This window comes from Gracilinanus agilis, chromosome 4, assembly GCF_016433145.1.
Source record: "Gracilinanus agilis isolate LMUSP501 chromosome 4, AgileGrace, whole genome shotgun sequence".
Lineage (NCBI taxonomy): Eukaryota > Metazoa > Chordata > Mammalia > Didelphimorphia > Didelphidae > Gracilinanus > Gracilinanus agilis.
The window spans coordinates 281,427,909-281,451,841 of NC_058133.1; the positions used below are offsets into that span (position 1 = coordinate 281,427,909).

Below are 23,933 nucleotides of genomic sequence, written 5' to 3' on the forward strand. Positions count from 1 at the left end.
TTTTTTAAAATTTTAATAGCAATTAGTAGGAAAGATAAATGCACCTGTGGCCATCACTACTCCCCCCCCCATTGCTGCAGCACCCACCACGGGGTGGTGGCGCCCACTTTGGGAATCACTGATCTAGTGGAATTTACATTCTAGTAGATTATATATGGAGAACTCCAGTCACCTCCATGCATGAAACATTGAAGTTTTCTTAGCCAGGCTACCAAACTAAACAAATGCTTACATGCAGTTTAATCTCTGCTTTCTGAGCTACATTTTCTGAACTGTTAATTCTCAGAACTAAGAACCAAGGCCTTCAAATATTACAGGAGTTGAGGGGGTGGGGAGTTATAATTTAAATTAACTAATCTCTGGGCAACTTTAGCCTATAAATAGCTATGGAATTTTCTTTCTTATCTTACATTATTTTGGATTCAAAATTCTGAAGCTTAAAAACTCCCATAACAAAGAATGGCTCACAGAGGGTTCAGAAAAAAACATATTAGTTCAAGGACATTGTATTTGTGGGGAGATCAAACTGTTTCTGGATCATAGATTATTAAGAGGTCGAAGAAAGCCTTTCAAGGGGTCTCTATTGACTTAGATCTTTGTTTTCACTAACCTCTAACTGCATCTAGAGGAACTGCTAGTGTATGCTTATGGAATATATCCTTGCTGCATAAGAGCAAAGTCAGCCTTCTTTTGTTAACTGCTCAATGATTTGAGATTTATTTATTCTCAAGATCAAACCTGCATTGACGGGATGCTAAAGTTAGGCCTGCTTCTAACAGATGCAAAAAATGATTAATAATTCCTGCTGGTGTTGTCAATGGACAACTTAAAAATAATTAAGAAAAGGCTGACATTTCAATAAAGATTTAGATATAATCACAGATAAAAAACTAGAGATAGATATAGATATACATCAACATGTATAAATATATACATATATAACTATATATGTATAGATTCATGTATTTATACATATATCTAAACTATATTTGGAGTCACTTCACTATATAATGAAGTCTCAAAACTCGAAGGGACCTTATCTTGTACAAGCAATATTTAAATAAGAATCTCTCTATATCCTCCCTGTCAAATGAGAAAATGCTTACTTACTTGGATTTCAATGCCAGTTGTGTAGTTAAAGTATAGTTCAGATGATGAATTCAGGAGTTCTTTTCTAAATTTCTTGTTAATTTTAAAAGTGCCAAAAATTTCTGTGAAATTCAGAGAGAGAGAGAGTGATTTGAATGAAAATTTGTAGACAAAATAACTGGAGTTTAGAATTAACATATAATTGAAACAGTTGGCTTCCTGAGCACATGTATTCAATGTCTACTGACTTTTGTGAACCATATTTCAATTTCTTTGGATGGTAGTCCTAAAATCAAATTAATTCTAACAATAATAACCATAATTTCTAGGTTGCTTTACAGTTTTGAAGTGTTTTAACAGCCATTATCTAATTAAGTAGCCTGATTCTGAGAGGCTTTTTACTTAAAATTTTCAATCACATAAAGATAATCTTAAAAAATTCAACATATTCTGAAATAATGTTGTTGTTCAATCATGCCTTACTCTTCATGACCCCATGGACCACAGCACTCCAGGCCCTTCTATCCTTCATTATCTCCTGAAGTTGTCCAAGCTTATGTTCATTGACAGGGATTAGAAGAAGAAATTCCTACTAATGCTGGACAGCTCCTTTCGTGCAATTTATAGGCATCTCTTCCAACTCACTGGGGCGAAGAGTCTGGCATGATCTGCAAAATCCACATGAATTTTTTTGTCCCTCCTTTTGTCTCTTTGTACTAGAGGAAAAAGTGTGAATTTTCTCTTATGGGGTGTTTGCAGTACCTTCTTGTAAAATTTGGGTTGAATATTTGGTCATAGACTATATAGTTTCAAAACATATTCTTGTCATCTGATGACCTTCACGGTGGTCTGTAGCTTCTGCAAAACTCTCCCCAAATCATGATTTAATTTCTTAGTCTGACTAGTGATATATTGAAACTGTGATGTAGAAAGGATACCTGTACTTAGAGAGTCATCAGGAGGCACTGAGTAGTTAAGTGGATTAGTATATGGCAGTGAGGACAAACTTTTCGGGTACCCAAACTGCAACCCTCATGCAGAATGTGAGTGGAATGTGCCCCATCAAATCCCAAACTGGGGAGGGAAGAAGTACTCCCATTGGGCTGCTGGGCAGAGGGGTGGGTGATGAGAGAAATGTTCTCAGATGCACATGGGGAGCAGTGTGCCATAGGTTGGCCAACATGGCATATAGGATTATCTAACCCTGTGATGGGCAAACTTTTTAAAAAGGGGACTAAAGGAAAGGAAATGCTCATCTATCAGTCTGTTTCTAAGGCAACTCTCAAATTTTCATTGTATTGTATCCTATTCATTCTATTTGTCAGATTAGGAAAATGTCGAGTGGACAGATAGAACATTTCAGAGGGCCGCATCTGGTCCACGGGCTGTAGTTTGCCCATCACTGATCTAACCAATAATATAATAGGTAGGAATTGAACCCAGGCCTTTCTAGCTAAGATTTGGGGAAACAATGTAAAATTAAGACAGTCTCTATCCTGATAGAGTTTATGTTTTAATATTGAACAATATACTATGAAATTGTAGCCAGAGAAGGAAGTTTTAGTCTGAGAAAGAAAAGGGACAATAATTATAACAAAAAGGCTTTGAAAACAGAGTTTTCAACAGGTGGAGATAGATGAGAAGGGAGTATGTTTCAAGTATGGAGGATGATAAGCTAAGGATTTGGTCATGTTGAATGGAAATGATATTAGGGAATGCCACTAGGTAGCACAGTAGCTAGAGTTATGGGTCTGAAGTCAGAGATACTCATTGTTCTAAGGTCAAATCTGGTCTGAAACACTTATTAGCTGTGTGACCCTGGGCAGGTCATTTCACCTTATTTGTCTCAGTTTCCTCATTAAAATATGAGCTGGAAAAGGAAATGGTGAACTACTTCAGCATCTTTACCAAGAAAATCCCAAATAGGGTCACAAAGTTCTGGACATGACTGAAAACTATTGAATATGAATTTATGTGACCATACACCGGTTGCTTCCTTTCTCTAGGCTTCAATATCCTATCTAACAATAAAATGAGAAGGTTTAACTAGATGATCTCTCAAATCCCTTCTGGCTCTAAAGCTATGATCCTCTAAACTCTTTAGATATTTAACAAATGATAAATCATAAAAGTAGGGATTTCTATCTGGAAAGAGTCAATTCCCTGGGGGGTTATTCACCAAGATTTAGCTGTCTAGATGAATACCTTATCAGACCATTTATTTCTCTGTTGCTATACTTTCTTCTTTATTGAGGTAGACAGTCAGTGCTAACTGACTAGAAAGTAAAAATATATATAGAATCTCTCTTGTAAAATGTCACAATTCCCATCTTCATAATGAAGGATTGCAGGCATATTTCCAGAATGCTACTCCATCATTATGAGAGGGGAACACACACAGAAGATATAGTAAACATAGGATTTTATAGATGTTAGAGAATATAGATGTTATCTAATCCAATATTAGCTGGGTGGTACAGCTGATAAAGACCTGGGTCTAGAGTGGTGAAGACTGAATTCAAGTCAGATACCTCCAGCTAAGCAACCTTGGCCAAGTCACTTAATTGCTCTCTAACTCAAATTCTGTAAATTGTAAAATGAGGACAATAATGGCACCTATGTCCCAGGGTAGTGTTGAGTATATATGCATGTGTGTGTATGTATGTGTGTATGTATGTATGTATGTAAAGTGCATTGCAAACCTCAAAGTACTACATAAATGCTAGTGATTTTTAATACATTTATAACATAGGACAGGTCACTCAACTCCCCTTCAGCATTTTTTTCTCAACTGCAAAATAAGGGAGTAGGCAAGGATGGATGAAATGGCTTCTGAGGTCCTTCTCAGCTATGGATCCATAAACCTATGATTATGGGATTGAAAAGGACAAGACAAAAATAGAGAATTCTGGATATCACAGTAAAGGAAGGAACTTGATAGGCTGGAAAACATCAGAAGGAAGACAATCAGGACATTAAAGATCCCTGAATCTAAATGTATGGAAGGAGAAAAGCATATTTAAACTGGAGAAGCCTCAAGGTGAAGGACATAGAGCTATATTTAAGTATATTTAAGTAATAAAAAAAAATTTCAGTATCTTTGCCAGAAAAAAAAAACAACAAAAAACCCAAATGGGGTCTTGAAGAGTTAGACGTGACAGAAATGACTGAATAACAACAAAAGAACAAGAGAGGCATTGCAGGATTGGAGAAGAGGCAATCATGTTCTGATTTTCAAAAGGAAAAAAAAGGGAGAGAGTGACATCTGAAAATTCAGGCAGTGAAATTAGCTTTGATCTTAAAAAAATTTCAGAATATTATTGAAGGGGATAGTTAGTTAATACTTATAAAAAGAAGTAATGATCACAAAGAGCCAGCATAGTTTTATTAAAACCATGTCTTACCACATCAACCTCATTTATGTTTTGAGACAGTAGCATGAGAGATAGGCAAATTCTGTAGATAAATCCTGTCTAAAATTTAGGCAAGCATTTGACAAAGACTTGCATGCTATTCTTGAGGGCAAGATGAGAAGATGTGGGTTAGATGAAAATATAATTAGATGTATTTGCAGCTATTTCAATGGCAAGATTCAAAGAGTAATCATGAATGATTCAGTGGCTCCATGGAAAATAATTTCTCACAGAGTATTATTACTAGGATAAATTTTGTCTCATGTTGTATGTCATTTTTATCAATGAAGAAGGTAAAGATTATCATATTTGTAGATAACAAAGAACATATAGACGCCAACAAAATATCTCAACAAGCTTGAATATTAGACTAAAAAGATTAAATTTAATAGTGATAAAATGTAAAGCTTTATACTTGGGTTAAACAAACTTCCCAAGTACAAGATCAAGAGGTATAGCTAGTATTAGGATGGAAATAGATTTGGTTAATTTTGGGATTTAGTGATTAATGACAGAGTAGAGATCCTATCTGAGTAACTTGGAGGACTAGTTGGAATCTTAAGACAGAATTCCTGGTGAGAGGTTCTGAGAATTCAGGGAAGCTTGAAGTGGTTGATTTTCCAATTGTCAAAAGCTCTCTGGGAGTTAACCTTTGCTCAGAGAGATTGGTTGGTTTCTGATCTCTGGATTTACTCTGGAAAACTAGGAAAATCATACTGGCAGTTAAGAGTGGAAGGCAGGTTGGAGTTTGGGAGTTAAATTGGTGACAAAGACCAGAAAAAAAGAAGGAAAGAAAAATTGTTTATCATCTGTGTGGTCCCAGAGTGGAGGAAGGCTTTTGAGGCCTACCAGGGCCAGAAATCTGACTAGGCTCAGAAAGAACTGAATTGAGCTAAAATAATCAAAAGAGTCAGTTACTTAAGATATATAAAAAAAATATAACTAGCATAGAGTATGTAGCATAGATTTGGGGGTTTTAGTAGTAGTTTAAGGAGAATAAGGAGGCTTTGGGGAAACCCAAACAAGAAGCAAATTTGTGAGAATCAGATGAGAATGGGAAAGCTTAGTCCCTTGTTAGAATTAGGGATCCTATCCTCATATTTTGTTATCTATCCTTACCTATCCTTAAACCTTTTAAATCTTATTAAATAGAAGTTTTTGTTTTTTAAAAACTGTCTCCAAGCCATTCAATTTCCATGAACCTCAGTTCACAACAGCTCAAACCCAACAGTCAGCCAGCTATCCTTTTACCAATAAAAACAACAGGGACTATCTGTTGTTACCTACCAGTTTATTTCCAACACTAGAAAATAATTCATCTGAAAAAAGTCTAGTGGTTTCAGTGGCCCACAAGTGCAATATGAGTCAAGAGCATAATATAGGAGACAAAATTAACTAATACCATGTTAAGTTCTATTAAGAAAAGAGTGTCGAGGACAAAGAGGATGATAATCTTCCTCTACTTTGCTCACTGGGGCATTGTATTCTGTGTAGGGTACCATATTTTAGGAAAAACACCAACAATCTGGAGAGTGCTCAGAGGACAGTAACTAGGGTGGTGAAAGACCTTAAGATTGTGCTATATAAGAACTATTTGAAAGAAATTGAGACAAAAATGAGAAAACTTAAAAGACGGGAAACTTAAAGGCTGCCTTTTGAAGAGCTATCATGTCTGAGAGGGAACAGCCTCATTTTGATGGCTTGAGGTATCAAAAATAGGAGCAAGACAGGATTTACTTTGAGGCATATTTAGATTTGATACAAAAGAAAGGCTTCCTAACAATTAGAACTATCCACAAATAATTCCAAATCAGAGTTGTTTATCCTTTGTTTTATAAAGAGGGTAGATGATATCATGGGGTATTGATATATGTGTTACTTGGATTTAAGTGAGGCAGAGTTGCACAAAGTCATCAGTCTCACTCTCTCTTCCAGAGTCATCAAAGACTATTGGCAAAAGTTAAAAACAGAATTCAATACAATTGGCAACGGCACAGGATACAATAGATGACCTTGGAATCTTTGATGTCTGACCAAGCTCTAAATGCTCCATAGCACATGCTTCAGCTGTATTCATGATAGGACAAATTGTTCTCATGATCCCTTCTTCTGGAGGAAGTCTTCACATGCCTTGTGTGGAGCCCTGATGTGTTTGAGGCTTATTGGCTGCCTTCATCCTGGTTTTGCCCATCAGCTGAGATGGTTTTACCAGTGTGTGACCTCTGTATATGTTACTGCATCTTGGCAAGAGTTGAGTGGCAGTTGAACACTGTGGGTAAATGAGTAGCCCTGCAAAGGAAGCCCTCACACCCAGAGGTTCAAGTCTTCTCTGAACAGCCCATACATCCCAAAATCAGTTCTGTCCAGGAGGATAGTAGGTTCCTTCTCATTAGAGATCTCTGACCAAAGTCTGGATGACTCTTGTTCAGGCCTTTGGTAGGTAGCATTCTTATTCAGGTAGGGATTAGGCTCTGTGGTCTCTGAAGATTCTTTTCACTCTGATTTTTTGTGATTTTTGAGCTGTGAAATGAACTTGCCCACATTAAAATGGGGATTGGCGGGAAGCAAGGATTGGAATCCAGTTTTTTTTTTTTCACTACAAATACAATAAATCTTCTCTGATACCTCTCTGCTTCATGGGAGTGACTCAAGCCAGAGGTATTACCATTCTAACATAAAGAGATTCTTCATTCAAGTACTCTCTAACAAATACTATTGTAATTCTCTTAGAGTCATTCCAATTTGTCTGTCACATATAAACACACATACATTTATGTATATATGTATTATATATACACATGTAGATATATGTATATAGTGTATTACTATATATAATGTATATATTCATTATATGTATATGTGTGTATATATATATAGTGTATTTATACATATTCTACACACAGATGTGTAACTAATAGATAATTAGATAATATACAAGTAGGTAAATAGATAGATAGATAGATAGATAGATAGATAAAGTAGATAGATAAGGATCAAATCTATAATTTCATAGGAATAAGAAATATCCAAGTAAAGAAACTCTATTGAAATATGCAGATAGTCTGTATAGTTTTTGTTGTAGATGTAAGATACCAAGATTTAGGGTGTCCCACAGTGGGGAGGCCCAGACAGGCCTCCACAGGCTCAGCATACTTCTCAAACTCTTAGGAAGTTTACAAAACAGTTCTGAGTTTATTTTAAACCAAAGTCAACTGGAAGAGAGGATTAGGGAATAGGATATCCCAGTGATGGGCAAACTATGGCCTGTGGGCCAGATTTGGCCCTCTGAAATGGTCTCTCCCAGCCATATGACATTATTCCTAATCTGATTAATACAATGAGTAGGATACAATACAATAAAACTTCAAAAAAGTTGCCTTAGAAAAAGACTGACAGATGAGCATTTCCTTTCCTTTGTTCCCCTCTTTAAAAAGTTTGCCCATCACTGGGATACCCTGATCTAAGGGTTCTAGCTAAACCACCTCCCCTTTCTAAGACTCCTACAAAGGAGTGTCTTCTGGACTTCCACTGCCTACTTTTACTCTGTCTGTGTAGAAAATCCCAGCTAACTAACTACTGAACTAAGAATCCTCCAAAATAATGGTTTGGTTAGATTTTATAATCTTTCAGAGCAGTTAGATTGACCCTTTATTTCAGGGATCAACACACTTCTGGTTAGGCTCAAAATGGCTTCAGGCCTTCCCACAGACTCTTTACTGGCTGGCCAGCAGAGATCTTTACAGCAGTCGGGAATACTCTCTCAGAACACTGGAACACGAATGGATCACAGGTATGCAGGATGTATCTGAACAGGGTAACAGGATCTGAAGCTTTGGCTTCAAGGGGATAGGGAACAAACCCCCTCCTTGACTTGTAGAGATCCCAAGTGGGAGAAAGTTGTTAGCTTCAGGCTATTCTACCTGGGGAATCCAAGGAAGTCCAAAAAGCTGCTCTGTGTTCTTTTTTATAATGTCCCTGCATTCTTAGAACATGGCCTCTGGTTTCAGGGCATGTGGCAATGTCTTGCACACTGCTCTCTGTGCAAACTCTCTCTCTTACCTGTTTGTACCCATTCTCATCTTTCCTTATAACACTGTCAATAGTTTGGCTCTTCCTCCATAAATTTATCATCTTAGAGAATTGTGTAAAGAGAAATTAGGTGATTTGATTAAGGCCATACAGCTACTATGTGTCAGAGACAGAGAGAAATAGAAGTAGACATAGATAGATAGATAGATAGATAGATAGATAGATAGATAGATAGATAGATAGATAGATAGATAGATAGATAGATAGATAGATTATGGTTATTATATTCAAACATAGGAAATTAGGGCCTGAAGAGGTTAAGGCTTTGTCCAAGATCATATAGACAGTAAGTCAGAGATGAAATTTGAATCTGCATTCAGAATAGAAATGGTTTGTTAATTTTTCTTTTTTCTTTTAATAAACCCTTTCAATACATTTAAATTAGGGAGTTGGTACCACTTTAATAGATTTTCTCCAAGTTTCTGGTTGGGAATTTGAGCCAAGAAAAGTATGGGACTCCTAGAAAGTCCTGAGATTTTTTTGGACTTCCCACACCATAAGCCTCTTAACACAGGGTTTCATTTAATTTAATGCCTTCTCCATATTCATTAAGGCTAGCTCTTAGATTTTATAGCATTTACAGCAAGGTTGGATTCAGATGAGAGGAGAAGGAGTCAATGGTTCATGAACATTGGGGACAACTTTGAAAGACAGGAAAGGTTTAAGAAATTAATTGAATACTTTATTTAAAAATTCTGCAATTTAGCTAGGACCATGTAGTAGAGAAGAGGAGCAATATTTCCTTTTTATCTCTATTTCTCTCATCACTATAGTAGTTCTTTCTACCATATTGCTTGTGACGGAGCCATTAAAGAAGCCTCCTACTCACCCAAAATGAACACTTAAATTACTGAAATAACTCTTTAATTGTTCTTGTTCTCCTCTACTTTCCCAAGTCTCTAATTATTTTAATCTAGTCTACATATTTTTGCAAGATTAATCTTTCTAAAATGCTACTTTCATAATGTCACTCCTTTACTTAAAAAAAAAAAGTATAATGACTTCCTACAGTCTCTTGGAATAAATCCCAAATAATATTTTGGAATAAATGCCAAATGCTTGGCATTTAAGGCCCTCATTTGACTGTCCCCATTCTATCCCATGTTTCACTGTTTTCCAATGTGTTCCTTTCATTTCAGTCCAGATAGTCTCTTTTTAAAAAAATTTATTTTTAATTTATTTTTTTTAACCCTTAAATTCTGTGTATTGGCTCCTAGGTGGAAGAGTGGTAAGGGTGGGCAATGGGGGTCAAATGACTTGCCCAGGGTCACACAGCTGGGAAGTGTCTGAGGTCGGATTTGAACCTAGGACCTCCCGTCTCTAGGCCTGACTCTCAATCCACTGAGCTCCCCAGCTGCCCTCCAGATAGTCTCCTAACCGCAAAAGTAGATTATCTTTCTTTTCTCTGAAGTCCTAGAGCATTCATATTTTCTTTCATTAAGAGCATATACACTTAAATTATGTCCTATTATTCTATTGTTCTTTCATTTATGTGAGCCTTCTTGCCCACCAATTAAATTGTAATCTCCACGAGGACAGGGAAAATCTCTTCCACTTCTGTGTCTCTTAACACATGGACATAGAGCTTAGAATCTTAGAACTAGAAGAAACCTTGGAGATCCATTATTCAATTTCCTTAGATATTTTCTTCATCTGTTAAAATGAGGAAATTGGACTACATGACATCTCAGCTCTCTTCCACTGCCACATTCATGTTCCTAGTCCATTCTTTTTATGGATGAGAAAGCCAAAGTCCAGAGAGAATATGAATTGCTTCACAGCTAGTTAATTCCTAATCCATCAATTTAAAAAGCATTTATTAAACACTTGCTATTTGCCAGGCATCAAATTAGAGAAAATAAAAAATGAATCAATCACTTTTGCTCTCAAGAATCTTATATTCTAAGGGAGACAACATGCCCATATATGATTATCTAAATAATATTTTCAAATGAACATAAAGAAATTTGGGGAAGGAGTGTGCTAATAGCTAAGAAGATCAGGAAAAGCTTCATGTAGAAAAATGTACTTGAGCTCACTCTTGAAGAAAACCAGTAGTTCTCATACATATTAAGGATAGTCAGCATAAAGGAATAGAGATGAAAGATAGAGCACCCTGGATATGAAACACCAAGAAGGTAAATATGGTGAGATGGTAGAGGATGTGGAGGAAAAGACTGGCAAGAAGAATGAAAAGGTAAGAAATAGCCAGTAGGGAAAGAACTTAAAATGTCAAAGTGAGGAGCTGACATTTGATCCCGTAGGTAATAGGCAGCTAATGGAGTTGAGTGGAAGTGGGTGGGACAGGAGGTTGACATGAAACTTGTATTTTAGAAGAAAAAATCACTTTGGCAACTGGTTGAAGGATGAATTGAAGTGTGGAGAGGCTGAATGTAGAGAGATCAAATAGGAGATGATTACAATAGTCTAGAGGAGAGATGATGGGGACAGGGGTGTCTATGTGAATGGAGATAAGAAGATAAATGTGGGATTTGGGGAGGTGATAAAACTACCATGAGGGCAAAGATGCCAGCAGATGCAGTAACAAGACTCAAATGTTTTCCTGGTGGAACTATATCTATGCAGGATCATAGATTTAGAGCTGAAAGATACCGTAAAGATCAACCTTCTCATTTTATAAATGAGAAACCTGAGGTATAGAAAGGCTGAGTAATTTGTCCCTGATCACTCTGATAGTAAACAGGCTAACTGCGATAAAAATCCTTGTCCTTTGACCTTAAATCCAGTATCCTTTGCGGAAACCTTTCTGCCCAGCTGTGGCTCTTTCTTGACAAAGTATTACATTCTCCAGCCATCATTAACTATCCTTTAGGGATCACTGGTAAGGTAAGGAAGAAAGTATTCTTGTCAAGAGTATCACAGGAAGAAAGAATATGAACATTCTGCCTTCTCCCCCACCCCACAATCCTTCTCATAGTCTTCTCTCCAAGATATACCTAATTGTCTCCTACAAAGTTCTATAACCTTACTTGTTCTCTCACAGAAGTTAATGCTATCTTGGAGATTGTTTGAATGACAGTCACAGCTTTGATGTGCCCCTGACTTGTTAAAATGGCATCTCCTGGGGTCCAGGCAAGTGTGAGAGAACCAGTGGTAACTGTCTTCACAAGCACATTGAAGGATTCCATTCAGGCTGTGACAATCTGCACAAAAGGAGGAAGGAGGAAGAGAATAAGAATTAAATATTTATTTTATTATAATGAAATGTTCCAAGTTGCATGTAAAAACATTTTAAGATTTTTTTTTATTTTTGAGTTCCCAATTCTTTCCCTCCTTTCCCCATCTCTTGGGAAGTGCATTTTTATAAAATCCAAGATTTAATTTTTTGTAAAAATTCTCAGGGAAAGAAGCTTGCTGACTCATTAATCCAGAGAATGAACTGTTTGAAGAAAGATGTCTGAAGAATCTACATTGCATCAAGAGATCCAGAATGAACTTTTGGGTACAATTGATTGAACTGATGGGGTTTGAACAGTTACTTGAATGTACATTTTATGCCAATAGGGGACTGCCCCCAATTGGTTTTTTGTCAATGCGCCTAGCAAAACATTGGTTTTGTGTTCTCTCTCTTCCATTCCCCTCTTATCTCTAACTACTGTAGTTAGAAGACCTTTGTGGGTATAAGATGATTATATAAAATGATCACTTGGGGTGACTAGGCACCCAAGGATCATCAAGGGGGTTGTGTAAATGGAATTAGATCATCCTCATTCATTGTTAGACTCTGGCCATCAGAAATAATGTCACCCCACCCAACTTAGAATTAAGTGGGGAGGGGAAGATCAGTTACCCACACGTGACAATAAGTAACAAATCAAAAACAAGGGACTGCCCTTTGGGCAGTCCAAAAACAGTGTTAAGGCTGCCATTTGTCCACTTGAAAATTGGAGGTGGATGCAGGAAGTGACAAAAGCTGCTATCTTTTAAATATGATGGTAACTTCCTGTGGCGGCAGTTGCTGCTTTAAACTTGGTGTTGATGGATATCTGGTGAGACCTCAGATAGCTTCTCTCTGAATTGTCATGTGGGTAAGTTAGGCTACTCTCTCCTCCCTTGGCGTTTCTGGAGGCTCTAGCCTTAAGAAGGCCTCTCTTGCCTCTCTAATTGTAAAAGGCCTTGTGGCTAGAAGCCTTGCTTAATTAACCTCTGTGCTCCTCTGCTGGGTCCTCTAAATTCTTATCTGGTTCAGGCCTCTGGTCCGGGACAGAGTTCTTTCTCTCAATTTCCCTACCTTCAACCTTCCTAATTATAAATAAACTTCCATAAAAGTCATCCTGACTTGGGTCTATTTTAATTTGAAATCAAGTTAATCCGATTTCTGGCAACCATATCTTAAATGTCTAGTTTCCCCTCTTACAGTAGGTAATCAATATGATATAGTTTTTTACATGTGAAGTTACCCAAAATAATTTCCATATTAGTCATAGAGCAAGTGTTTATTAATCATCTATTGTGAATTTGTTGTTGTTCAGTCATCCAGTCATATCCAATTCTTTATGACTCCATGGACTATAGCTTAGCTTTTTATGGGATTTTCTTGGCAAAGATACTGGAGTGATTCTCCAGGGGATCCTTTTGTCAGACAAAGAGGTTAAGTGACTTGCCTAGGGTCACATAGCTGGAATGTGTCTGAGATTGGATGTGAACTCAGATCCTCCTGACCACAGAGCCAGTGCTCCATTCACTGAGCCGCCAGCTATTTACAAATATTATCTTATTGGAAGGAAAGTTAGATTTTTTTCATTAGGTCTGATATGCACATCTCCAATCACTAATCACAGAATATTTCATATGCGCTGAATCAATGAAGTTGAAAATCAACTAATTTTGGAGCCAGAGGACCCAGATTCAAATCCTGGTTCTTCCACTTAGAGTATGTAACTTTGGACAAGTCCCTTAATCTTCCTGCTCCTCAGTTTCCTCAGTTGTAAAAAGAGGATGATGGGATAGATGGCTTCTAAAATTCTTTCTCGTTAAAATCTGTGATCTTATGTTCCACCTAACTTAAGGAAGGGAGCCAGTTTTCAAAGGAGGAAGGCTTCAAGTTAAGTAACAGCTCTACTTAACATAAGATCACAGATGAGTTGAATAAAATATGAAGGTCCTGGATGAAACAGTTGAGGCCTTGTAGGATAGGGTTCTGGAAGTGAAGAAGTTCATGTTAAAATGTGAGAAGAGCAGAGTATGATAACTTAAGAACTGGAAGGGACCTTGGAAGCCATTAAGTCCATGTCACCTTTCAGGTGAGAAAACTGAGCTGAAAGAGGTTTAAATGACTTATCTAGGGTCACATATTTATTAAGTTTCTAATGCAGAATTGGAATTCACATCTTTTTACCTCCAATCATAGTAATCTGTCTACCATGCCACATAATAGCAGGTAAGCTTAATCCTCCTCTAAAAGTTTTATATATAGATATAGATATATATTTTACATATAAATATAAATAAATATTTAGGATCACCCACACTGATCCACCCCTTCCCCCAGACCAATCCTGAAAAAAGAGTATTGGCTCACATGTAGTAGCTTTCTTTCTGATAATTTCCAATGTCCCATTTGGCCAGGAATATTGTGATTTCAGGGACTTCAGAAAATTCTTTAAGTCTCTTTTTTCAGCTGAATGGTGATAGACTACTTCAAGTAGTAGTTCATATTCCTGTACCATGCCTAAAGGAAGGAAGAAGAAAGATCAGAATTTACTCTTGTTTCAGTTAAGATGAAAAAAAGAATGCAGATGAACTAACTGTGAGGCATTTCATAAATACAAAGGGATGTTCAAAGATGATGCAATATTCTCAGTCAAAGAATCTTAGAATATAAGATTTGAAAGAGGCCTTAGTGCTCAGCTGATCCAACCTCCACATTTTACCATTAAGGAACATGAGGTTATAAAAAAGGGCTCCTTGGAGATAGACATTCTCTAAATACAGGTAACCCTGCCATTAATTAATGAGTTGAACTGGTGGCCCAATTTGGGAAGGATGATCCAGACTTTTGCATTTCCCACCTCTGATGGTCACGTCTTGCCATCCCTGATCTTCAATGTCCTCCATTAATCCAAGATCACCAATCTTAAAAACCCCAAGCCACCAGTCCTGCCATCCACAGGATACCATCACCCTGAGGACTCTTTCCTAAGGTCTGCATTCTCCCACTATTGTTCCTCTATTCTTGAATCTGGGTAAAATTCACTTGGGAGGTAGAAGGGAAGGATGGCACAAAGTTAGCAATACTCATAAGTTCTCTTTCATTTTATTAGACTCTTGGAGATCGTGTATGTAGCCCCATTAGTGAATTATTTTTCACTGCTACACAAGCTCATATAGAAGGTAAATTTCTTAAGGGCAGGGATGATGGTGTTTTTATTTTCATATCCTTAATGCCAAGCAAACAGCCTTGGACAGGTTGTTTTTCATTAATGTCTGATTCTTCATGACCCCATTTTGGGGTTTTCTTGGGAAAGATGATGGACTGGTTTGCCATTTCCTTCTCCAGCTAATTTTACAGATGAGAAAACTGAGACAAGGGTTAAGTGACTTGCCCAGGGTCACGTAGCTAGTAAGTCTCAGAAGTCAGATTTGAATTCAGAAAGATGTCTTCTTGACCTCAGACCTGGTACTCTATCCACTGTGCCACCAATCTGCCCTATACCAATTTATATTTTTCTTGTGTCATTTTTACAGTCTGATTAAGCCTATCTCAGAATCTCAAAATTAAGCCATCTCAGAATAATGTTTTTAAATACATAAGTAAAATACATATTGTTACCAAAAAAATCTAGTTTCTAGATGCCAAATCTAGTTTCTAGACGCCAAATGAGAATATTCTTAAATAGTCTTGGCTGTGGGATGTGAAAACTCACCTGCATGTGTTTCCTTTTTCACACCAAGGTCCTTTTTGGTTTTGAGACTCTTGTTTCTCTGAAAGGAAAGCATGACAAAGTTTTTAAGTCATATCTTAGGGGCAGCTGGATGGTTCAGCGGATTGAAAGCCAAGCCTAGAGACAGAAGGTCGTAGGTTCAAGTCTGACTTCAGACACATCCTAGCTGTGTGATGCTGGACAAGTCACTTAATCCCCATTGCCTAGCCCTTACCACTCTTCTGCCTTGGAAACAATATGAATTATTGATTCTAAGATGGAAGGTAAGAGTTTAAAAACAAAACAAAAAATAAATAAAATTTATGCCTTAGGTTAATGTTCTAGATTAACAGCAGAAGAAATAGAATACTTAAATAATCCAATATCAGAAAAAGAAATTGAACAAGTGATCAAAGAACTCCCTAAGAAAAAAATCACTAGGGCCTAATGGATTCACAAGTGAATTCTATCAAACATTCAAAGAATAACTAATCCCAATACTAAACAAATTATTTGATATAATAAACAAAGCAGGAATTCTACCAAATTCCTCTTATGACACAAATATGGTACTGATTCCAAAATCAGGTAGATCAAAAACAGAAAGAAAACTACAGACCAATTTCTCTAATGAACATAGATGCAAAAATCTTAAACAGAATACTAGCAAAAAGACTCCAGCAAGTGATCATGAGGGTTATTCATCATAATCAAGTGAGATTTATAGCAGGAATACAAGGATTTTTCAACATTAGGAAAACCATACACATAATTGACTATATCAACAAGCTAACAAACAAAAATCACAGGATTATCTCAATAGATGCTGAAAAAGCCTTTGACAAAATATTACATCCATTCCTATTGAAAACACTAGAAAGTATAGGAATAGAAGGATCTTTCCTAAAAAAAAAATAAACAATACATATCTAAAACCATCAACAAACATCATATGCAATGGGGATAAATTAGACGCCTTCCCAATAAGATCAGGAGTGAAACAAGGATGCCCATTATCACCTCTATTATTTAACATTGTACTAGAAACACTAGCAATAGCAATTAGAGAAGAAGAAGAAACTGAAGGTATCAAAATAGGCAATGAGGAGACTAAGCTATCACTATTTGCATATGATATGATGGTCTACTTAAAAAAATTCTAGAGAATCAACTAAAAAGCTAGTAGAAATAATCAACAGCTTTAGCAAAGTTGCAGGATACAAAATAAATGCACATAAATCATCAGCATTTATGTGGATTTCTAACACATTGCAGCAGGAAGAGTTAGAAAGAGAAATTCCATTTAAAATTACTCTAGACAATATAAAATACTTAGGAATCTATCCTGTCAAACACAGGAGTTATATGAACACAACTACAAAACACTTTCCAAACAATTAAAACTAGATCTAAACAATTGGAAAAACATTGATTGTTCATGGGTAGGATGAGCTAACATAATAAAAATGAACATTCTACCCAAATTAATTTACTTATTTAGTGCTATACCCATCAAACTATCAAGAAACTTTTTTACAGAATTAGAAAAAACTATAACAAAGTTCATTTGGAAGAACAAAAGATCAAGGGAAATAATGAAAAAAAATGTGAAGGAAGATGGCCTAGCAGTACCAGATATTAAACTATACAATAACGCAGTGGTCATCAAAACACTATGGTACTGGCTAAGAGACAGAAGGGAGGATCAGTGGAATAGACTTGGGGTAAATGACCTCAACAAGACAGTGTATGATAAACCCAAAGAGCCTAAATTTTGGGACAAAAATCCCACTATTTGACAAAAACTGCTGGGAAAATTGGAAAACAATATGGGAGAGATTAGATTTAGATCAACATCTCACACCCTACACCAAGATAAATTCAGAATGGGTGAATGGCTTGAATATAAAGAAGGAAACTATAAGAAAATTAGGCGAACACAGACGAGTATATTTGTCAGGTCTCTGGGAAAGGAAAGATTTTAAAACCAAGCAAGAGTTAGAAAAAAATTACAAAATGTAAAATAAATAATTTCAATTATATTAAATTAAAAAGGTTTTGTACAAACAAAAACAATGACACCAAAATTAGAAGGGAAACAACAAACTGGGAAAAAATCTTTATAACAAAAAACTCTGACAAAGGTCTAATTACTCAAATATACAAGGAGCTAAATCAATTGTACAAAAAATCAATTGATAAATGGGCAAGGGACATGAATAGGCAATTTTCAGATAAAACAAAACTATCAATAAGCACATGAGAAGGTGCTTTAAATCTCTAATAATTAGAGAAATGCAAATCAAAACAATTCTGAGGTACCATCTCACACCTAGCAAATTGGCTAAAATGATAGTAGGGGAGAGTAATGAATGTTGGAGGGGATGTGGCAAAATTGGGACATTAATGCATTGCTGGTGGAGTTGTGAATTGATCCAACCATTCTGGATGGCAATTTGGAACTATGCCCAAAGAGCACTAAAAGATTGCCTTCCCTTTGATCCAGCCATACCATTGCTGGGTTTGTACCCCAAAGAGATTATAGGGGAAAAGACTTGTACAAAAATATTTATAGCCACGCTCTTTGTGGTCACAAAAAACTGGAAAACAAGAGTATGCCCTTCAATTGGGGAAAGGCTGAACAAATTGTGGTACATGCTGGTGATGTAATGCTATTGTGCTCGAAGGAATAATAAACTGGAGGAATTCCATGTGAACTGGAAGGACTTCCAGGAATTGATGCAGAATGAAAGGAGCAGAACCAGGAGAACATTGTACACAGAGATGGAAATACTGTGGTAAAATTGAATGTAATGGACTTCTGTACTAGCAGCAATGCAATGATCCAGGACAACTCTGAGAGATTTATGGAAAAGATTACTCTCCACATTCAGAGGAATAACTACAGGAGGGTAAACACAGAAGAAAAACAACTGCTTGAACACATGGGTTGATGCAGACATGATTTGGGATATAGACTCTAAACAACTACACTAGTACAACTATCAATAATATGAAAATAGGTCTTGATTGATGACACATGCAGAAACCAGTGGAAGTGCGCATTGGCTATGGGGGCAGGTGGTTTGTGGGGGAGAGAATAAGAATATGAATTATGTAATCATGGAAAAAATTTTTTTCTAAAAAAATAAAATTAAAAAATAAAGTAAAATAAAAATAAAATAAACCTTTTCCTTTAAGTAAAAAATAAAAAAAATTAAAAATTAATGTTCTATGTTCTTTAGCTCAGTTGAAATTATGGGTTCAAACTCTCAACAAAAGCAGAGTCAAAAGAGATGTTACCTTGTATACTAGCAAGCATCATTTGTGTGGTCTCTCTCTAAACATATTTACCTCAAAGATCACCCATCAAAAATGTCTGAGGTGGTAGAGTTTCATTGATAAAAGAAGAGAAGAAGTAGTAATTCTCTCTCTCTCTCTCTCTCTCTCTCTCTCTCTCTCTCTCTCTCTCTCATTCTCTCTCTCTTTCTCCTTCTCCCTCTCTCTCTTTCCCTCCCTCTCTCTTTCCCTCTCTCTCTTCTTTTCTCTTTCCCTCTCTCCTTCTCCCTTTCTCTCTTTGTCTCTCTGTCTCTGTCTCTCCCTCCTCTCCCTCTCCTTTTCTCTCTCTTTCTCTCTCTGTCTCCCTCTCTCTTCCACTCCCTCTCTTCCATTTCTCTCTGTGTGTCTCTTTCTCTATCTCTGTCTCTCTCTCCCTCTCCTTCTCCCTTTCTCTCTCTCTTCTCTCTGTCTCTTCCCCTTTCTCTTTTTCTTCCTCTCCCCCCTCTCTCTCCATTCATGGGAAGCAGCTCAGAAACACATTCTCAGACTCTAAGCTATGAGGCTGAAGTCAACTCAGTAGTAGCTCTTGTCCTCCATACCTTGGCCAACCAACTCAGTACCTACTCTGAGTCTGTCCATAGAAGGCAAAATCTACAAAAAATATTTCCTGATTTAGATTCCCAGATCATATGATTGTCAGAATACAGACTTAAAACTGACAGGAACTCAGATGCTGGCTCCAAATAAGGGACACTGACTTACAACACAGAAGAAAGCACCCCCCAGACACTGGACACTGGAGGGGCGGGATTCTGTGGGAAATCTGAGCTTTCATAGAACTTTATACCTGCAAGACATGGCTCTGTAGCAGCTACTCAGCAGAAAGAATTGACTTGGTCTCTTTAATTGGCTGAGATAAATAACTTGAGTTGGATCTTATAGAGAGGTATAGCATGTCATGGGGAAAATTTTGTTAGTATTTATATAATACTCTGAGGTTCATACTTTACATACATTATCTCATTCATTCCTCATAACTGTAAAGTAGGTAATATTATTGTCCTCATTTTATAGAGGAAGGGACTGTGGCTCATAAGAGTTAGGGGCCTTGACTAGGGTAACACAGTTGGGAGACATCTGAGGCAGGATTTGAATTCATGTCTTTCTGATCCCAAATCCAATGGTCTATTCACTATACAACCTTTGAGAACATGGGATTTGGGATCCTGGGGCCCAGGTTTGAATGCTTCTTCTAGTGCTCACTACCTATGAGATCTTAGGGATTTTTAACTTGAATTTAACTTGAATAACCACATTTTTCTCATATGTAAAATGAAAGGATGACTTCCAAGAGCTTTCCTTTCCAGGTCCAAAGCTTTGTTCCCAGTTCCAGATGAGAATAGTGGCTTCCTTGCAATATTTCATCTCAAGGAAAGAACGTGACCTCTTCTAAGATCCAAACCTAAGCCTGGGTATTATAAGTTCTATTTGTGACCTCACAGAGACTCCCCCCACAGACATAAGAGCTTTGACCCACTACTAGCAATGTGCCAACCCCTTTGTTGTCCAAATGAAGAAATTGAAATCCAGAAAGCTTCGTCACTGTTTAAAGTCCCATTGCTAATTGGTGTCGGAGCTAGGACTAGGATCTACTAGGTCTCTTGACTTCCTATTCAACATTCTTTCTTCCAATCTTTAATTGCTTCTCCTCTAACGAATCCTAGAAGAATGAGGATGAGAGATATTGGAAGTGATAAGGTAGAGGGTACAGAAGATGAACAGACTCACCCACTGGAGGGCCTCAGATGCCATGGCCATAGTCAGGAGGGAAACCAGACTGAGCTCCCCACATTTCATCTTCACCATTTCTTCTTTTGCACCCTAGACTGAACATAAATAGCAGGGCATGTCAATTGGAGTTAAATTGCAGGGATAAGGCAGTTCTCTGGATAGATGAGGCCCAGAAGATAAATTCTATTGTGCTATTTAAAGCATTTGAATAAAGCATTTACTGAACACAATGAAAACAGAAATTTCTACATTGATCAAATTCCCTGTATAGCTTAATACATTTTCTACTTCTACCCTTTTCTAGTGAGAGGGGAGCACTACTTTGGGGTCTGTTTTGTAGAAGGAAATGGATTTTTAGTGGCTTTGCAGTCTTAATAAGAGATCACTCTTCAGTCCCTCAATAACTGTGCAGGTATGACTAATATGCTCTCTTGGGCTTTAAAAAAAATGAGCTGCTTTCCTTTATAATTAGGAGCATTGATCATCCTGCCCTTTATATTACTCTGGAGGGTTTTTGTTTTTTAATCATCCCAGTGAAGATAAAGTTAAAATACCCAGGCACTGGATCATTTAGCATTCTGAATTTTATTCTATAAATAATGGAGGATTTCATTATATAGAGAGATTACTCAACCAACCTTGAAAACCTACCCCCTTGAGGCTTCATTCACCAGCAGTGAATTGACCATAATTCATGAGATCCATAGCAAAATTTCATTTTTAGCCCCCTCCTCTTCCACCCCAAAAAAGATTTGACATAGTGGAAACATTATTGAATTTATTTTTTTTATTTTAAAACCTTTACCTTTTATCTTATAATCACTACTACACCTTGGTTCGAAGGCAGAATAGTGGTAAGACCTAGGTGATGTGTTAAATAACTTGCCCAAGATCACACAACCAAAGAATTTACACTGAGGACCTAACTTGTGTGGACCTGCCTCTCTATTTACTGAGCCCCCACATCACTGGATTCATAATTAGTACACCTCAGTTCAAATGATCCTCTTGTTAACTTGCCTCTGTGAATTAGGAAAAAGTCCCTGTATCTCAATTTCTTTATCTGTGAAATGAAGGGATTGAATTATGTCTGAAAAAGCCCTTTGATTCTGAGTGCTATGATCCTATATACAGGGACAGTGGGTTTATTTGAAATAAAATTAAATATAAACAAACCTAGAATGAGGTCAAATATAGATTTTTTTAAAGGTAAGATCAAGTGTAGCAGCAGCTAGGTGACTCAGTATATAAAGCACTTGGCTTTGAATCAGAAAAACTCGTTTTCATGAATTCAAATCTGGCTTCAGACACTAACTAGTTGTGTGACCTTGAGCAAGTCATTTAACTCTGCCTTAGTTTCCTCATCTATAAAATAAATTGGAGAAGGAAATGGCAAAATATTCCAAGATGTTTGCCAAAAAAATGGGATCATGGAGAGTCAAACATGACTGAAACAACTGAACAAAAATCGTCAATTATAGAAACACATTTCCTCCTGTCCTCATCTTGATAGGGATAAGGGTGGAAGATTAAAGATTATCAAATAAGAGGTTGGATTAGAAAATCTCCTATATCCGTTCAAGTTCTAAATCATTTGATCCAATGAATACTAAGAGTCTCTTCACCCTAAGCATAAAATTAATTTTCTGGTGGCAAATAGTGATTCACACACCAGGGCACAGTCATCCCTAGAGGAAGGAGAAAGGTTATGCCTCCCATAGTAAGTAGCCTGCCTTACTTTGTGGTCCTCTGCTAGCTGGTGCCACATTTGGCACATCTAGCCACGGGAAATAATAATAATAGTGATAGTTGATATTTACATAGTGCTTTATGGTTAGTAGAGTTCCTTATTGTCATTTGATCTCTCCAAGAATCCTGTGAGATAGGTATCTAATTAATAACTTTTTCTAGATGAGACACAAAGTGAAGTGACTTGATCAGGATCACACAGTTTGTGTCTACTGTAGGATTCAAACCTAGATTTCCTGACTCCATTTCCAATGCACTATCCATTTCACCGAGGTCCTTTACATTGGCACCCTTTTCTACTAATACTCACCTGCCCCTTCCTCTCCCAATATGAGTATAATTATGGTTAGATTGTCTCCAACATTTTTGTCCCAAATGACAAATTTACTCATTATGGCTCCAATAGAAGTTAATTTTGGTCAGTGAGTGAGAGCTCAAAGCTTCATGTGGTTTTTCTACCCTGTTCAATTGAAAGTTTTCTCTTTCTGCCATTGTTTTGACTGTTACTTTGATTTTCTTGACCAGTACAGAAGGGAGAATGAAAAGAACAAAGAGGGATATGGGGATACCCACCTTTCCTATGGTTTCCAGTAGAATGTAAGGTCCTCGAAGGCAGGGACTGTTTTATTAATTGAACTAAATTTTAAAGACAAAATGGAGAAATAGGGAAAATTTCTCTGAAACATATGAACAATCTTGACACAACTCATCTTAGACATCTTCCATAACTCTAATCAATGTGACAGAATGGATAGAATACCATGAATGGAGTCAGGAAGACTCATCTTCCCAAGTTCAAATCTGGCCTCAGAAACTTACTTGCTGTATGACCCTCGCAAATCACTTAACCCTGTTGGCCTCAGATTCCTTATCTGTAAAATAAGCTAGAGAAGGAAATGGCAAACCAATATGTATCTTTGCCAAGAAAATTCCAGATGAGGTCACAAAGAATCAAACATGAGTGAAACAACTCAACCAAAACAACAACAACTGACAGCAAAGGGAGTTCTTAACCCAAGGTCTAGAATTTTGTTTTTAGAAATTATTTTGAGGGCATCTGGATAGCATAGTGGATAGAGTGCCAGGCTTGGAGTTGGGAGGATCTAGATTTAAACCTGGCTTCAGACACATCCTAGCTATGTGACCCTAGGCAAGTCATTTAACCCCAGATGCCTAGCCTTTGTCACTCTTAGAATTGATACCAAAACAAAAGCTAAGTTTAAAACATATATATGCATATCATATATATGTTCATTGCTAATTACATTTGAATATAATTTTTTCTTTGTAATCCTTTGTATTATTATTCTATGCATTTAAAATTAATATTCTGAGAAGGGATCCATATCTTCCTCCTGTCTGCCAAAGGGACCCATGACACCCCCCTCCCATGAATGGATAGGAATACCTCCCCTAAACTATGCCAGGCCTGTTTATTATATATTCTCGGATTCCACCAACTCTGTTTCCTCTGGCTTGTTTAGCTTCATTAGTTGCTGTAATCAGGATGCTGAATATTTACATAGCATTATTCTCTGGACCAGCTGTGGGCTGTGTCTGGAACGTTCTACAGCTGCACTGGCAGAAACCTTCATCTGAAAGATTAACCATGGCAGATAGTTCCTCATTTCCTTGAATT

General features: G+C 37.0%; 1 protein-coding gene across 1 annotated transcript in view; it reads right to left on the minus strand.

Annotated features, from left to right (window-relative positions):
- Positions 1 to 20,620, minus strand: part of ADGRF1 (adhesion G protein-coupled receptor F1) — a 53,001-nt gene extending 32,381 nt beyond the window's left edge. Inside the window, exons 1-5 of the mRNA XM_044675854.1 lie at positions 20,543 to 20,620; positions 15,479 to 15,536; positions 14,134 to 14,283; positions 11,582 to 11,755; positions 1,111 to 1,211 (exon numbers count right to left, since the gene is read on the minus strand). Of these exons, the coding sequence (XP_044531789.1) occupies positions 1,111 to 1,211; positions 11,582 to 11,755; positions 14,134 to 14,283; positions 15,479 to 15,536; positions 20,543 to 20,620 (561 nt within the window). The remainder of the gene's footprint in view (positions 1 to 1,110; positions 1,212 to 11,581; positions 11,756 to 14,133; positions 14,284 to 15,478; positions 15,537 to 20,542) is intronic.
- Between the last annotated feature and the right edge of the window lie 3,313 nt (positions 20,621 to 23,933).